The sequence below is a fragment of the Sorex araneus genome, chromosome 5 (genome assembly GCF_027595985.1).
Source record: "Sorex araneus isolate mSorAra2 chromosome 5, mSorAra2.pri, whole genome shotgun sequence".
NCBI lineage: Eukaryota > Metazoa > Chordata > Mammalia > Eulipotyphla > Soricidae > Sorex > Sorex araneus.
In genome coordinates, this window is record NC_073306.1 from 36,837,011 (window position 1) to 36,854,644 (window position 17,634).

General features: G+C 46.8%; 1 protein-coding gene across 2 annotated transcripts in view; it reads left to right on the plus strand.

Annotated features, from left to right (window-relative positions):
• Positions 1-8,675: 8,675 nt before the first annotated feature.
• The window catches only part of TRIT1 (tRNA isopentenyltransferase 1), a 49,626-nt gene continuing 40,667 nt past the window's right edge, over positions 8,676-17,634 (plus strand). For both annotated transcript variants that reach the window (XM_004614222.2, XM_055139712.1), the window contains exon 1: positions 8,676-8,874. In XM_004614222.2, the coding sequence (XP_004614279.2) occupies positions 8,701-8,874 (174 nt within the window). In that variant the 5' untranslated portion in view covers positions 8,676-8,700. The remainder of the gene's footprint in view (positions 8,875-17,634) is intronic.

Consider the following 17,634-nt stretch of genomic DNA (forward strand, 5'->3'; position numbering starts at 1 on the left):
TAAGTCATCAGGAAAGAGTAGCCAGGCTCTGGGGGAGAGAGAGGCTGAAGAGGAAAAGAGAGCAAAGAGCTAGCCTGACTAATGTCAGCAGCACAGGATGGTGGCAGGCAGAAGCTGTGCACCTGGGATGCTTACGCCTTCTGGGCTCTTTGTCCTCACTAGACAGTGCTCTCAAAGGACACCACTCAGTCCTTAAACTCTCAAATGCCCATTTTTGTCTTAACTAAGAATCTACCCAAGTGCAGAAGAGATAGTACAGGGGTAAGACACTTACTTACACTTGGCTGACCCTAGTTAGATCCCCGGTTCTAGGACTTAGAGCTTAAGGTTTTTGGGTTGGTTTTTTTTTTTTTTTTTGCCTTTTGGGTCACACCCAGCGATGCTCAGGGGTTACTCCTGGCTTTGCACTCAGGAATTACTCCTGGCGGTGCTTGGGGGACCATATGGGATGCCGAGGATCGAACCCGGGTCGGCCACGTGCAAGGCAAATGCCCTACCCGCTGTGCTATCGCTCCGGCCCCTAGAGCTTAAGTTTTAAGTAAGCCCTGAGCACAACGACTGTGCCCCACCCACACCCAAAACTACAACACCAAAATATAATCTGGGTCTGGAGAGATAGTACAACAGGTAGGGTGCTTGCCTTGCATGCAACTGACCCAGTTTCAAAATCCAGCATCCCAGATAGTTCCCGGAGCACCACCTGGAGTAACCCCTGAGTATTGCTGAGTGTGGCCCCCAAAACAAAAAATATAAATAGATAAATAGATGGAACTACCACTGTCCAGGGCCCAGAAAACTACTATTCCAGACCAGGAATCTACATTGCTAAGGTAGAATCCTGAGACCACACTTAGGAAAGCAATGGAATAAGGGGTTGGAGCCAGGGCCTGCAGAGATATAAAAATATTCACAGAAGGTGTTACAGATGGCAAAAAATAATGATTAAGAACAGGCACTTGGGGACTAGCCGGGGAGATAGCTCAAAGGGCTTGAGTATATGTTTTGCATGTGGGAGGTCCAGGTTTCATCCTGGCACCACATAGTCTCCCAAGCACTACCAGGAATGACCCCAAGCACTGAACACTATAGGGTGTGACCCAAACTCATCTCATTCCCCCATACCACCACCACTGCCAAAATAAAAGAAAAAGAACAGGGACTTGGATTGAGCCCAGGATAGAACTCAATGATAGAGTACATGTCTTTTTTGCTTTTTGTTTTTTTGCTTTTTGGGTCACACCCAGCCATGCACAGGGGTTACTCCTGGCTCTACACTCAGGAATTACTCCTGGCAGTGCTGGGGGACCATATGGAAAGCTGGGAATTGAACCTGGGTCAGCTGTGTGCAAGGCAAATGCCCTACCCATTGTGCTATCGCTCCAGCCCTAGAGTACATGTCTTACATGCCTTGCATGAGGCCCTGAGTTCGATCCTGACACCATGAAAAGCAAGTAAGCTAATAGGGGCTGGAGCAATAGTACAGAGGATAGGATGCTTGCCTGGAACCCAAGTGCTAGAGCTGGCATCCCATTACCTGAGCACTGCCCGGAGTAATTCCTGAGTGCAGAGCCAGGAGCAATCCCTGAGCATAACCAGGTGTGACCTCACCCCCACCTCCCAACAAAAAAGGAAGGAAGGAAGGAAGGAAGGAAGGAAGGGAAGGAGGGAGGGAAGGAGGGAGAAAAGCAACCAAGCTAGCAAACAAAAAACAAGGACTTAGAATTATTTGCAAATCACTAAACCTCCCTGAGTTCCAGAAGTCTCCTTCCCTATAGCTCAACAGCCTGAGTACATGCTTTACATGCAGGAAGCTGGTTAGATTCCCTAGCACCACATGGTCCCCAGAGTGCAATTGGAAGTAAACTTTTATTGCTCTGCATAAGGCTCATCCTGGTTTGATCTCCAGCATCACTGATGGTCCCCTAAGCATTGCTAGTAGTGACTCCTGAGCACAGAACCAGGAATAACCCCAATAATACCAGGTGTGATCCCAATCTCTCCCAAATAAATAAGTAAAATTTAAAAAAGAAAATTAGAAAAAAAAATATTCACTCAATAGGACTGTTGTGAGGATTGAATGAGTCCTATGGAAAGCACTTAGAATAGTGTCTGCCATGTAGTAAGATTGATATAGAAACTATAGTTCCTTGTGGAAGTTTATGTGCGTGCAAACAAGATGACAAAATTAAGTGATATATGTCTCACAAAAGGGTTCTAAGCCTCAGAAGGGGAAGAGAGCACTTTGTCTGGAGTCATCAAGAAAGTTCTTATTGGGATTATTATCACTTTAACTGGAACTAGAAATGCCAATAGCATTTGGCCAAGTGGGAGGAGGAGGAGGATGTGTGCTAGGCCAAAGGAATAGCTGTGGGCAAGAGAGGACTTGGAGTCCTGTGTGGAATCTGGAGAGAGGGGAGGAATCTGGTCTGATTTGCAGGCTGAGGGGTCTCTATTTTACAAAGCAAGAAAGGATGCACTAGATTTCTAAGAGTATCCTTTCAATAGCAAACATCCTCTGTGATTCTTTGAAATAGAGAAGTCAGGGAAAGAAACTGATTGTGGTTTGGGACACAGTGCTATTGAGGTAATGGGGTCATCAAAATAGAGCACTTTTAACAGGAAGTTAAAAGTGTCACATTGTAACTTCTTTGGGGGTGGGGTCAAAGGTTGGGATTAGGATATTGGTTTAAGAATCCTTAGGGGGTCAGAGTGAAAATAGGGGAGGGCATTTGCACTGCACTCAGCCAACCTGGATTCTATCCCCACTGTCCCATATGGTTCCCGGAGCACCACCAGGAGTAATTCCTGCGTGCAGAACCAGGAGTAACCGCTGGGCATCACTGGGTGTGATCCAAAAAGCCAAAAAAAATCATTATGATATAAAATGAGGACGGCCCCAAATGCCAAACCAAGTGAAAGAGAATGGGCAAGGGGCCAGTAAAAAAGAGGGCTTGAAATAGCCAGGCGATTAGAACTGGAAGAGACTTCTAAAGGTTCCACATCTTTTCCCCCCTTGCATCTCCCCGACTTAGATTTTGCAGGTTTCAGGGACCCCGTTGGAACTAAGACCCTTTTCACCCAGTGACATTGTGGTGTCCTCAGGAGCAAACCCTGAACCTTGAGTATAATATAGACCCTATCACATGGTGAGTGCTACCTTCTTCCTCCCCTCACTTGTTCTGAATCATTCTGATGCTCACAAATTTGGACTGGCCAAATATCAAGGGAAACATCAATGCCAAAGGGCTACCAAAACAGTTAAAGGTGCTGTGACTACTCATAGGCACTGTACTGGGTTGAATATTGTTTCCCCATATTAATGTCATTCTAGAGTCTATGAATATGGCTTTATTTGGAAATGGGTCCTTGGAGATGCAATCAAGTTAAAATAAGGTCATCCAGTCTAGGAAACATACAAGGCAAATACACTGCTTGCTGTACTATCTCACCAGCCCCTAAAGCATCTTTTTCTCTAAGATGTCAGTCACTGGGAGCCAGAGCAACGGTACAATAAGTAAGACACGGCCTTATACACAACAGACTTGGGTTTGAACCCTGGCACCTCATATGATCCCTTGAGCCCCACCTGGAGTGATCCCTTAGTACAGAGCCAGGAGTAAGCTCTGAGCACCTCCAGGTGTGGCACAAAAACAAAGAAAGGTCGGGCCGGAGCGATAGCACAGCGGGTAGAGCGTTTGCCTTGCACGCGGCCGACCCGGGTTCGATCCCCGGCATCCCATATGGTCCCCCAAGCATCGCCAGGAGTAATTCCTGAGTGCAAAGCCAGGAGTAACCCCTGAGCATCGCTGGGTGTGACCCAAAAAGCAAAAAAAAAAAAAAAAAAAACAAAGAAAGGAAAGGTCAATGTTGGTCTAGGGATATGTAGTACAAGGGTTAGGGAGTATGATGTACGTGACCTTATTTGATCCCCAGGCCCACATGGTCCCCCAAGCATTGCCAGGTATGGTTCTAGGGGTCCCTGAGAACCAATGGGGTGGCCCGGCTCATCTCCAGTACTGCAGAGCCCAAGTATCACCACCTCCTCTGGTTCACATGGAGCCTTCAAACCAGTTGGCCAAGAATTGCCAGGATTGGCTCCCATGTCCCATGTGCACTGTTTAAAAAGAGTTTTTAAACAGTGCACATGTTATTATTAACATGAATAAGTTGCTTGTCTTTCATGCAGCCAACCCCAGTTCCATCTCCAGTACCACCAGAATCAACCCCCACGCCCCAACCCCCAGCCAGTAATTACCCCTGAGAACTTGAGAACTGTTGATGGTCTAACAATCCCCTATGCATCAAATATGCTATTATAAGCTGGGGATATGGCTCGAAGAGCTAATGATTTTGCGTTCTTGGGTTTTTTTTTTTTTTTGTCTTTGGGCCACACCCAGCAGCTCTCAGGAGTTACTCCTGGCTCTGCACTAAGTAATCACTCCTGGCAGTGCTAAGGATCATATGGAGGATCGGACCCTTATTGGCTGCATGTAAGGCAAGCACCTTATCCACTATATTATTACTCTGGTCCCTGTTTTGCATTCACATCCGCTGGGCTTGAGCCTCACTCAGTACCACATTGTTCCCCAACCACGGCAAAACGCAAATACTGAGATGAGGGTAATTTCTGAACACTACCAAGTGTGACACGCCCCCCCCAAACAAAACAAAACAAAACAAAAAACATGCTGTTTTTTGAGATTGAACCTATCCCAGCATGTTTGCCTTTTAAACTAGAATTTCTTGGGGAAGGACTGCTATAGCTCAATAGACTGAGCACAGACTTTGCGTGCAGGCGGCCTGGTTTGATCCCCAGCGCCATGTGGCCCCTCAAGCACCTCAGAAATGACCTTGAACACAGACCTGGAGGGACCCCTGAGCACCTCCAGACATGACCCTAAAACCAAAAAATAAAATAAAATAAATAAATGAGCTTTCTTGGGGTTAAGTATGTAGCTCACAGTGGTAGAGGGATTACTTCTAGAATTTCTTTAACCCAAATACTACCAAATACTCTCTCTCTCTCTCTCTCTCTCTCTCTCTATATATATATATATATATATATATATATATATACACACATATGTATATAAAACATTATATTATATTATATAGATTTTCAATGCTGGGTATCAAACCCATGTTTTATGCATGCAAGCCATTGCTTTGCCACTTACCCACATCCCTAGGCCCTACCCAAAATGCTTTGTAAACAGTAGAGAATTCTGGGGATGGAGCGGTAGCACAGCGGGTGGGGCGTTTGCCTTACATGTGGCCGACCCAGGTTCGGTTCCTCTGTCTCTCTTGGAGAGCCTGGCAAGCTACCCAGAGTACCCCGCTCATGGCAGTACCTCATGGCAGAGCCTGGCAAGCTACTCGTGGCATATTTGATATGCAAAAACAGTAACAACAAATCTCATAATGGAATGTTACTGGTGCCCGCTTGAGCAAATCAATGAACAATGGGACACAGTGCTACAGTGCAATTCTAGACATAAATACATTATTTTTGTTGCTGTTTTGTTTTTATTTTTGGGCCACACGTGGTGGCACTCAGGGACCACTCCTGGTGGGACTTGGGAAACCATATGTGGTGCAGGGGATGGAACCCAGTTTGGCCATGCGCAAGGCAAGCGTCCTACCTGCTATACTACTCTCAGACCCCAATATATACAAATACTTATGTGAGAGACTTTTGTTCTTTGTCTTTTAGAATAGATGGAACCACTTCCTGTCTGGCCTTCCAGAAGGGGAAGAAGAGGTCAGGACTAATGCCTCAGCATGACCACAAATATCTTTCCTGACTCCCTTTCACTTTTTACCTTCCTACTACCCTGCAAAGCTTCCCATTAGAAGATTTTATGTAGCTTGCAGTTGCTTTGTCGTTGTTGTTGTTTTTAAAACTACTTTTAGTCATATACTTCAATTTTCCAAATTTCCCTTGAACTTAATCTCTCCAATTAAAATTTTAAGTTACAGATGATCTCTTAGGAACAACTCTCAGTATAATTTAGAGTTCAGAAGATCATTACGGAGAAAAACAAGATGGCTTTAAGTATTAAAAAAAAAATATGTTTCCATTCTTTTTAGTTGGATGGTAGAATTACGATGAATGGAAATGGTACCATATTTTTTTCACTATTCCTCATTTGTTTTGGACCACAGGCTTCATTCTGATTTAGGAGTCTTTCCTGCTCAGCGTTTCAGTGATAATTCTCCCCATGGTCTACAGGATCCCTGTTCTCTTTGTTTCTATAGCAACAGCCCCGTGTTGCTTGGCTAGAAGCAATTTTCTGCTGCTGTGGTGAAGCTCCATTTTTTCATTCCTTTCTCCCCAGTTGCCTTGGTAACCAGCCTCTCTCTTTTTTTTTTTTTTTGGTCTTTCAATGGTAAATTCCACACCCTCTCCTCTCTTTCTCTCTGTAGTGACAGTCACCTGTTCATGACTTGGACAGTGCTTTCCCATCTGTGAGTGAGCATACTCTGTCATGCTCAGATTGTCATTGTGAAATTAGCCTCCCTTTAGCTTTATTTGCATCATTTCTCTGGCCTGCCATCTTTCTGGGGGTTGTCATGGTAACCGTACCCTCTGATAGTCTCCAGGCAAAGGCTCTACAGTTAACAACCATCATGTGAGTGTGTCTGCCAATATGTGGCCACACATCTCGATTTAAAACCCAGCCCCAGGCGGGTACCACAAATTGGAGTGAACAAGGCTTTTGATCAAAGCAGGCTGAATTGAGAAAAGGAGGTACAGGGGGGCCCAGATCTGGGATCTGATGTTCTCTAAACAATACTAGTGACTCTAAGATTTAAGCTGGGTCTACAAGAGTGGTCGTTGTACTGATGGTGATCCAAGTGATTGAGAAATGTTTTGGCAGCTGTTCCAGGGAGGCCTAGCATATATACGTTTTCAATGGCCAGGTGTGACTCCTCTGTCCTAGGGATCCTAATGGTATGTCCTGAGAGTTAGGCAGAGTCAAGTAATCTCAGGAGAAAGCAATTAAAACTCTTAGATTGGCTAACAAGGGGTCAGTAGAGGAGGTATTTAGGCATTTGTACACTTTACTGTCTCTGCCCTTATGTTGCTGCTCTTACCTCCTTAGTGAGACAGATGGGGTATTATTATAACAATACAAAGTGTTCAATCAATGTGCTAGGGCATTGCAGCGGGTACTTTTCAGACATTACTTCATTTTTTCTTCTATGGTGATCCTGGGGCTGGAGCCATAGCACAGCGGGTAGGGTGTTTGCTTTGCACGCAGCTGACCCGGGTTCGATTCCTCTGCCTCTCTCAGAGAGCCCAGCAAGCTATGGAGAGTATCCTGCCCACATGGCAGAGCCTTGCAAGCTACCCGTGGCATATTCGATATGCCAAAAACAGTAGCAAGTCTCACAATGGAGATGTTACTGGTGCCCACTAGAGCAAATCAATGAGCAACAGGATGACAAGTGACAAGTGACAGGTGATGGTGATCCTGAGAGGTAGTTAAAGAAAAGAGAATCAAGACTAAGAGCTAAAGTTAATTGTGTGGGGTCAATGCAGCTGATAGTGGAGAATTGAGATTTGAACCCAAGTCCATCTAATTACCTGTCCTCTACCCCTCAACTAAATTTTTTCTTTTGGTAGTGCTGGGGAAGGAATCCAGACCTCATGCAAGGGAGGAATACACTTTGTTTTTGAGTCACATTTTTGGTCCCCAAATTTCTGTAGTGTGCTTTAGTTCTGGGAGGTTACTCATGGAAGCATGTACATTAGCCCTTTGAACTACTTCCCTGTCCCCTGTATTTTTTTCAACCTTTCTTGAAGGTAGTGGAATCTCTTGAACTTTGGTTCTCTCATCCTAACTTTCCCAGTCACTCTCTAACCCTTTGTGCATTCTCATCTTTCCCCATTAGATTCAGTGGGTTGCTGACTTGCTTCTCTCGTTCTTAACCTACCCCTAGCATCTTTTCTCCAAGGGGAGCGAAAGCGCTATTCCTCCTTAGATTGTGTATCTTAGATACTGTTGTGGGATGAAAAACACTAGAGAGGCAATACTACAAACACTGCAGCGGGTAGGATGCTTGCCGTGTAGTCAACCCAAGTTGAACCCTAGGCACCCACGAGGAGCCAAGTGTAAACCCTGAACACCGGCTGTGTCCCCCAAATCCAACAAACACCAAACCAACCAACCAACCAACCAAAAATACCACGAGAGCAGGACTGATAGAATAATTCTAGAAAACACTATTGAAATTACGGGCCCCAGCATTAGAAGAGTAAACTATTCCACTCTCTTCTCTAACGATTATTAGTGTCTATTTCTTAGGAGGTACCAGGGAAGCATGGGGGTTACAGCTCTAATCTGGGGGCAGAATCTGTTTCTTGCCTCAACAGAATAGCCCATTGTGAAAATCAGACAAAAGACAAGCGGTTAATCAAAACATATTGAAAATGAATGTGCTGAAAAAAAGAACGAGGGGGGGCATAAAGGAAAGAATAATAGGCCTGGATCTAGTTCAGTGGGGATTTAGGAGGGGAGATAGTGGCGGTTCCGACTCCAGCAAGACGCGCCGGGCGCCTCTCCAGCTCGCAGCTCCGGCTTCCGCCGCTGCCTCAGGCTTTCCAGTGCTCCTCTTTGAGCCCAGGTTCTGCGCAGGCGCACCGGCGGTTGCTATGGGGACAGCTGCTTCAGCGCAGGCGCAAAAGGCTTCAAGATGGCGGCGGTAGCGGCAGCTCGAGCGGTTACCGTGGGCTCCGGGCTCCGGGGCCTGCCGCCGACGCTGCCCTTGGTCGTGGTTCTTGGGGCCACGGGCACCGGCAAATCCACTCTGGCGTTGCAGCTGGGCCAGCGGCTCGGCGGCGAGATCGTCAGCGCTGACTCCATGCAGGTAAGCCTGTGCGACTGACCCCGGCCTGGGAGACGCGGAGGCCGCGCGCCGACCTTTGGCCGCGGGGAGACCCCTTCGCGTGGCAAAGCTCGAGACTCGAGGGCCGGAGGCCGGGCGAAGGCGACCCGAGCCCGCTCGGAGCCCTCAGTCCGCCCGGGTGCCCCCTCTCGGCCCCGCCTTTGAGGCGGACGCCGGTGCGGGGAGCTCTGTGGGCGCCGCGGTTGCCTTCATTCAGCCGTGAGGGATTCGCGTAGCGGGGCGGTTTCTCCGTGTCACCGAGCGAGAGAGCGAGGAGGGTGGTAAGTGACCCCGTAAAGCGGTTAGATAAGGCGTCCCGTCAGTGTCTTGGGAGGGAAAATGATCCCAGTGCTGCTCTTTTCGCGTGGCTGGGGCCGGAGAGATAGTCCGGTGGGTCGGGTGCTTGCCTCGCACGGGGCGAGGCCCCTCATCAGGTCTCCCCTCACCCCGCACCCCCAGCCCCGCCGGGAGTAATTCCCGAGTGCAGAGCCAGGAGTGGCCCCTGAGTGTCCCTAGTGTGATCCCCCCAGCCCCCCAGGTGGAGTGGCTCAGCGGAACCAGAGAAAGTCAGTTACAGCTGCTGAGTGGCTGCAGCGAGAACGGAGCCAGATTTGCCATGACCACGTGACCTTCACTCGGTCATTCATTTGGGTTTTTTGCAGGGAAGAAAAGCCACCTCCCTGGCAGGGGCTGCTCGAGGAGCCAGAGAGCTCCTAAGAGTTACAGGGAAGAGCAGGGTGGCTGGTGTGCCTGACGGAGGGCACAGGTGGCTTGCGGACGCGGAGGTTTTTCCCATCTGGCCGATTTTCAGTCTGCGAGTTGGAGAGAATCGGACCTAAATATTTTAAGTGGTGCGTTGGGGCCGTGTGCTCCATGGGGCGCTGAGCTTTTGTGCGGGGATTCCGAGTGGTGACATTCGGGATGAATCTGATGGAAGAATGTCAAGGCTCTTTGTTAAAGAGAGTCTAGTTTTCACGGAGCCAGTGAGATGCTTAATGCCTGCTTCTGAACCTCGCACCTGATGGATACTCTGCAGGGGGGGCAGACCCTCCACTGCGCCCATAAACCCCCGCCAAGATTTACATTTCTCTGTCCATCACACCACCATCAATCAAACACACAAACCTTGTTTTGTTTACTTGCTTTTTGTTTTTGGCCACACCTGGCCATGCTCAGGACTTACTTTTGCCTCTGCCCTCAGGGTTCACGCACGGCAGTGCTCGGGGGACTGGACAGAACAGGGATAGGGGACACCCTTTGTAGCAAGGGGGATCCAACTTGGTAAGTCACATGCAGGGCAAGTGCCTTACCACTATACTATCTCTCCAGCCCCACAACACACAAACTTGGGTTAAAATCTCATTTCTCTTGTCTTTTCTGAGAGGTTCTGCTATCAAGTAATCTTTTTGCCCCTTTGTTTCTTCTGTAAAATTGTAAGAATATTATCTAATACAGGTTTACTGAGTAATTAAAAGAGATGAAAGATGGAAAGCACTTCTATAGCACGACACATAAAGAGTAAGGGCCACGGGCATGGTAGGTGCTATTTTTTTGCAAGGCCCTTTTGGAGGAACAAAGCCTTGTATAATCCCAGACTCCAGTAGTGTCAGCAGCTACACATGAACCAAGCAGAGTTAATAAGTGTTTGAGCTGAGATACTGCTTGTAAGGTGGACAGGTTGGGGAGAGAAAAATAGTGAGTGATAGGTTTTGTGAGAAGGGAGAACATAATAGCTGGTATAGTTATGGAAGGATTTCTGAATAAAGCCTTGAAAGATGTGAAGTTTTTTTTTTTTTTTTTTTTTTGCTTTTTGGGTCACACCCAGCGATGCTCAGGGGTTACTCCTGGCTTTGCACTCAGGAATTACTCCTGGCGGTGCTTGGGGGACCATATGGGATGCTGGGGATCGAACCCGGGTCGGCCGTGTGCAAGGCAAACGCCCTACCCGTTGTGCTATCGCTCCGGCCCCCGAAAGATGTGAAGTTTTGATAGAAGATATTATATGGAAAGAACGTGAAAATTTAAAAGGTGTGGTGGATATGGTGCGTGAGGAGGACAGTGAAAGTTCAGTAGGGAATGAATCTCCGAGCAGGGGAGGGCTAAGGGCATTCATTTGGTGCATTCATGAATTGAATTTGGGGTGGAGTGGGAAGGCATACCAAAAAAATCTGAATATGGTATAGTAATAAGACAGGCTTGAGACTTCTGAGACTTGAGTGATACGGAGTGACACCGGTGATACCTTGGGTCCACTCTAGCCATACTGTGCTTTGATGTTTATAATTCTGGGTGGGTATGGGTGGTTGGTTGGTAGGAGTAGAAGGGAAGAGAAAAATGTAACATTTTGAGAGCAGAGACTTTTAGTGAGTTGGTCACTGGGAAAAGACTGAGAATATCAGTGTGACTGGGGAAAATCCCTGTGACTGGGAATTCTGGGTTATATGCCTGGGAATTGGGACTCTGGGAATGGCAGTAGCACATTACTGGGATAGTCCAGTAGAGTGTGTGTGGCGAATGCAGCAAGAGGCACCCCACCCTCTCTACCTGGAAGAACCTTTCCTGAGAACCATGTGGCTCCCTTTCTCTCTTCCTTCAGGTTTTAAACTCAGATTTCAGGGCCTGGAGCAATAGCACAGCAGGGAGGGTGTTTGCCTTGCACGCGGCCGGTCCGGGTTCGATCCCAGCATCCCATATGGTCCTCTGAGTACTGCCAGGGGTGATTCCTGAGTGCAGAGCCAGGAGTCACCCCTGTGCATTGCCAGGTGTGACCCAAAAAGCAAAAACAAAAAAACAAAACAAATAAACTCAGATTTCATCTATTTTTGAGGGGACCCACACCTGGCTCTGCTCATGGCTTATCCCTGGCTCTGCTGAGGAATCCCTGCTGGTGGGCTCAGGGCCCATATGGATTAACGGGGATCCAACTCCAGTTGGCCACGTTCAAAACTAAAACTCTACCTGTTCTATCAGTCTGTCCCTAGGTTTCACCTTTTAAGACCCCCCTCTGACCCTCCTATTAAAAATGACAACCATTGCTCTCTATTGTCTGCTTTTTCCCTTTACCATACATAGTTCTAGACAGAAAAGCAGTGTTTATTTTATTTTTAGGCCATATCCTACTGTGCATAGGGCTTTCTTTCTTTTTTTTTGCTTTTGGGTCACACCTGGCGATGCACAGGGATTACTCTTGGCTTTGGGATATGGGATGCTGGGAATCAACCTGGATCAGCCGCGTGCAAGGCAAACACCCTATTCGCTGTGCTGTCGCTCCAGCCCCAGGGCTTACTTTCTTGAACTGTGCTTCAGGATCCCTCCTGGCAGGGCTTGGGGAGGACCATATAGGGTGCTGGGGATCTAATCCGAGTCAGCTGCATGGAAGGCAAGTGTCTTACTAGAACTGTCTCTCCGGCCCCAGAAAATTGTTCTGATAAATTATGTTAATTTTATTATTATTATGTTCTGTGAGGGGGATTTGTGCCACAAGCAGCGGTGGTACTCAGGCCACTTTTTTTTTTTTTTGGGGGTCACACCTGGCGATGCACAGGGGTTACTCCTGGCTCTGCACTCAGGAACCACCTCTGGCGGTGCTCAGGGGACCATATGGGATGCTGGGAATCAAACCCGGGTCGGCCGCGTGCAAGGCAAACGCCCTATCCGCTGTGCTATCGCTCCAGCCCCTCAGAGGCCACTTTTGGCTGTGTGCTCAGGTAAATGCAAGTAGTACTTGTGAGACTATATGCAGTGCTGGGGATTGAACTGGCATTTTCTGCATGTAAGACAGGTACCCTGTCTCCTATACTATCTCTCTGACCCATTTAGTTTTTAGTAAGTTAGTGGATTCTGGCAATAAGGGTTGTATTTAGGTATTATTTATTTCTCAGAAATATTTCTTCATAGCTGTGTACTTGACTTTCCTGGGGACTATATGCAGGACCAGGAATCAAACCTAGGCCTCCTGCATGCAAAACATGTGCTCAGTCCCTTGAAGTATCTCTCCAGCTCCCCAAAATATTTTTTGGGTATTTTTGTTCGTTTTGCTTCTTGTGGCTGCAGCATTCAGGGCTTATTCCTTGATCTCAGAGATCACTTTTGGCAGTGCTTGGGAGAACTATGTGGGGTGCTGGAGATTGAACCTGGGTCGACTGTGTCCAAGGCAAGCACCCTGCCCTTTGTACTTTCTCCAGCTCCCACATATGCTCATACTTTTTTTTTTTTTTGGTGGAACAGGTGTTATGGGTCACTTCCAGAGGTGCTCATGGGCTTCTACTGGCTCTGTGCATAGGGGTACTTCTTGGCTTTTCTTTGGGGGACCATATATAGTACTAGAGATCAGACCCAGGTTGAACTGCTTGCAAAACAAAATCCTTACCCTTGAATTATCTCTCTGCCTCCCCTCCAAATGATAATATTTTTTTTTTTTTGCTGTTTTTTTTTTCCAACACCTGGTGGCACCTGCCCAGGTCAGACTCCTGCTTCTGTGCTCAGAGATCATTCTTGGCTGTGCTGGGGATGGTTGGGGGTGGGTGATGTTCGGAGGATGAGTGGCGTTTGTAGTGCCAGAGATTCAAACCTGAGTTCCCTCTCTATTCCAGGCAAGTGCCCTATCTGCTGTACTCTATCCATCTCCCTCTCCCCAATGATACTTTTTTTTTGCTTTTTGGGTCACCTGGAGATGCACAGGGGTTACTCCTGGCTCTGCACTCAGGAATTACTCCTGGCGGTGCTCAGGGGACCATATGGGATGCTGGGAATCAAACCCGGGTTGGCCGAGTGCAAGGCAAACGCCCTACCCGCTGTGCTATCGCTGCAGCCTCCCCAATGATACTCTTAATGTTGGATCACAAGCTTCTTTAAAGAGTATTTTAAATTTTGAATAAGTTCACAGGCAGAACACTGCCATAACTACAACTATATTAATATAGTACTGTTTATAAAATCCTTATATATGCTTCCTTAGTCTCAGAGTAACCTCAGAAAGTAGATATAATTTTTAAGACATTTTTTTCTGAATGCATGGAAGCTTATTTCTGTGCTTTCATCATCAAAAATTATGATCTTAGTGTTTCCTTCTTGCCTTTGTATATGGCCAAAAGAAAGATGTTGGCTGCTTTGACAGCCTTAAAGTGTATTCTGGGAATGTCGCCAATAGCATGACCTTTGCAACCAAGTCCAGCTACCAAAACTTTCTCATTTTCTTAAATAAAATTCAAGCAACCATTATTGGGTATGAAAGTTGTGACTTTGGGGCCAGAGGGTAGGGCACTTGCCTACATTCGACTGACCCAGGTTTCATCTCCTGCACCACACACTGTCCTCTGCTCCTGCCAGAAGTGATCCCTGAGCAACACCAGGTGTGCCCACTTATAATCACTTGTCATCCCATTATTTGCTCAAGCAGGCGCCAGTAGCATCTCCATTATTCCCTGCCGAGTACTAGTGTAGCCCAAAGGCGTCTGCTCCCTACATTGTGTTCCATCAATGGAGCACCAAAGAACACCAAACCGCACCAAACAGTTCGTTCAGGGTCTTAACAAAGAAGTCCGACCATCTCGTAGGTGGGCGACCAGGTGTTCTTTTGATGTCCTTTGGAATCCAGTCGGTAATGGCTCTAGACCAGCGGTCGTCTCTAAATCGCATTACGTGTCCAGTCCATCTGATTTTCGACACCTTGGCAATGGAACGAACATCTCTGAATGCAGCAGTTATGCCAAGTATGCCCAAATGCCAAAAAAAATAAGTTGTGACTTTTTTTTTTTCTTGATAAGCTGAACTTAGACACACTCCCTAATAACAGAATTTGGCCTTTTGTCCTCAGCTCCAACTTTCTCTAGCACAATTACCTTTGCATAGGAACCGCAAAGGAAAAGGACTGGCCTTCAGAGCCAGGCTCAAGTGTGCTTTCTTACTTGCTTGACTTTCTACCTTCCTCCCCCACTACCCCCTTTCAACTCCTCCTGTTCCTCTCCCTCTCTCTTCTTTTATTTGGACCATACCCAGCAATGCTCGGGTTACTCTGGCTGTGTTCTCAGAAGTTATTTCTGGTGTTGTTTAGGGGACCATATAGAATGTTGGGTTATTGAACCTGGGTCAGCCACGTGCTAGGCAAGCGCCTTACCCCCCCCCCCAACTGTCTCTCCAGCCGCCCCTCCCCGCTCATCCCCCTCAGCTTAATAGCCTTTTTTTTTTTTTTTTTTTTTTTGCTTTTTGGGTCACACCTGGCTCTGCACAGGGGTTACTCCTGGCTCTGCACTCAGGAATTATCCCTGGCGGTGCTCAGGGGACCATATGGGATGCTGGGAATCGAACCCGGGTCGGCCGCGTGCAAGGCAAACGCCCTACCCACTGTGCTATCGCTCCAGCCCCAATAGGCTTTTTTGTACTGCTTGTGTCACTTCTGATCTGGCCAATGGCTGTGGAGCTTGCAGGCAGTATGAACACTGACACCAACCCCGTCCTCCTGGTAGCACTTGCTTGAGCAAAAAATAACTTACAAATTTTTTTGAAGGGGCACAGTGGCTAGAGTGCTTATCTTGCATGCAGCTGACCTGGACTGAGTATCACTGAGTGTGACAAAAAACCAAAATTATTAAAAATAAATAAATAAATAAATAAAACAAAATTATTTCACTGCTTATTAATTCATATCCCTTTCCCTTTTTCCCTTCTTTCTGATCTGATCATTTCACAGTTAGGAAACAGGTTCAACATTTTATAGTATGTAGTAGACCTGTAATTGAACCTAATTTTCTTAACTTCCCAGATCCAGTGCCCTTTCCATTACCCAAAGACATCTCTCTTAAATGAAGTAGGAGCTGTGAGGTTATTAAAGTGTTTCTTGTGGTTGGAGAAGAGTACAGTGGGTAAGGCATTGCCCTGTTCAGAGGTGACCCGTGTACAATTCCCAGCACTCCATATGGTTCCCTGAGCACTTCCAGGAGTAATTGCTTAGTGCAGAGCCAGGAGTAAGCCCTGACCACCGCTAAGTGTGACCCCATCACAAAAAGTGTTTCTTGCATGCTACACTTTTTCACAGAAGTGTGCCAGCTTTAAATATAAAAAATGTATATAAAATGTATTTTAGAGACTTGAGAGATAGTATAGCTGGTAGGACTTTTTGCCTTTCACAGAGCCAACCCGGGTTTGATCCCTGGATTGCATACGATCCCCTGAGCATAGCCAGGAGTCATCCCTGAGCTCAGAGCCTAAGCCTGAACACTGCTGGGTGTGGCCCCAAAACTGAAAGAAAAAAAAATAGTAAAAGAAAATGTATTTTAGGATTTATATGTCAAGTCATTGTGCTGTCTGTGAAGTATAGGGTTGAGTGGTGACCTTGTGATGCATTACTGAGGGGGATTAAAGAAAAATCTAGGGCAGTGCAGAGATAGTACAGGGGTGAGGGAACTTACCTTGTATGCAGACAACGTTGGTTTGATCCCCAGCACCTGAGATCCCCAGCACTTCCAAGTACCACTGAGTATGGTTCACAAACTCCCCCCTCTCCCATCCCAGCCCCCCATAACAACAACAGTAACAACAATAACTTGTCAGGGGCTGGGGAGATATATAGCTCAAATGGCTAGAGCACATGCATTGCATGCAGGAGGACTTCAGTTTTACCAGGGCCATTCAGAATCTCTATTATGGATCTTTGCATGGTTCTGACAAAAGTGAGTGACATTTATCCTTAATTTTGTAGCTTATTTGATCACCATGTCACAGTGATACATAAATGTAGTTAGCATAACAGTCTAAATACAGTGAGGGACAGGTAATACAATCTCTGCTTTCCAGGATGGAAAAACTGAGATACAGAAAGATTAAAAAACAGACTAGAGATCACACTGCAATACACTACACACCTGGGAATTGGATCTGGGTCTTCTAACTCTTGTGTGGTGTCTGATACATTTCAGGAAAATGATACTGACAGTCTTCTTTTCAGTCTATTTCTTGGCTTGTAAATTCAAGGTACAATGCATTGCCTTCAGTGACTGGATGAAACATTGTACTGAGAAACTTGAAGGCACTTGCCAAAAGATGTACAATGACTGCCTGGAAATACAAACCACCAACTATATGCCAAGAGAAAATACACAAAGTGTTCTATTTGGGTTTATAGAGAGGAAGTATCTCTAGCCTTAGTTCTTCAAGTCCTGTGAGGAAGCAGTAGTCATACTTTTGTGTTTGTCTAAACTTATAGGAGAAGCAAATGACTTTTGGCAGTCTGACTTTTGGCAGTGTGTCATCTAATAGATGTGGTGTTATGCATTCTTTTTGTTTGCTCTGAAGCTTAATTTGGGAGCAGTATTTTTTGGCTGAAGGATTGTCTGTCCAATAGTGCTCAGGGGAGATCCGGGGTGCGTGATGGGGGAGGGGGGAGAGGCGGGGATATGAAAGGAGAGTTGGAATAATGGAGCACAGAGGCTTCCTAGGGCATCACTGAGACCTGCTGCCAGGAGAGAGGGGGAGGGGCGGTCTGGAGACTGCTCCATTTGACAGGCTGTCCTTGAAAAGGATTCATTATCAGGCTAAGAAGGAAATAAAAAAAAAGTTTTTTCTTTATTTTCAGCCACACCTGGGGGTGCTCAGGGCTTACTCCCAACTCTGACCTCAGGGATCATTCCTGGTGGTGCTCAGGGGGCTCTGTCAGGTGCTGTATGGTCCCCCTATGGGATCCAACTTAGGTTGTCCTGGTACAAGGCAAACTTCCTACCTGCTGTACTATTAACTCTGGGCCCAGAA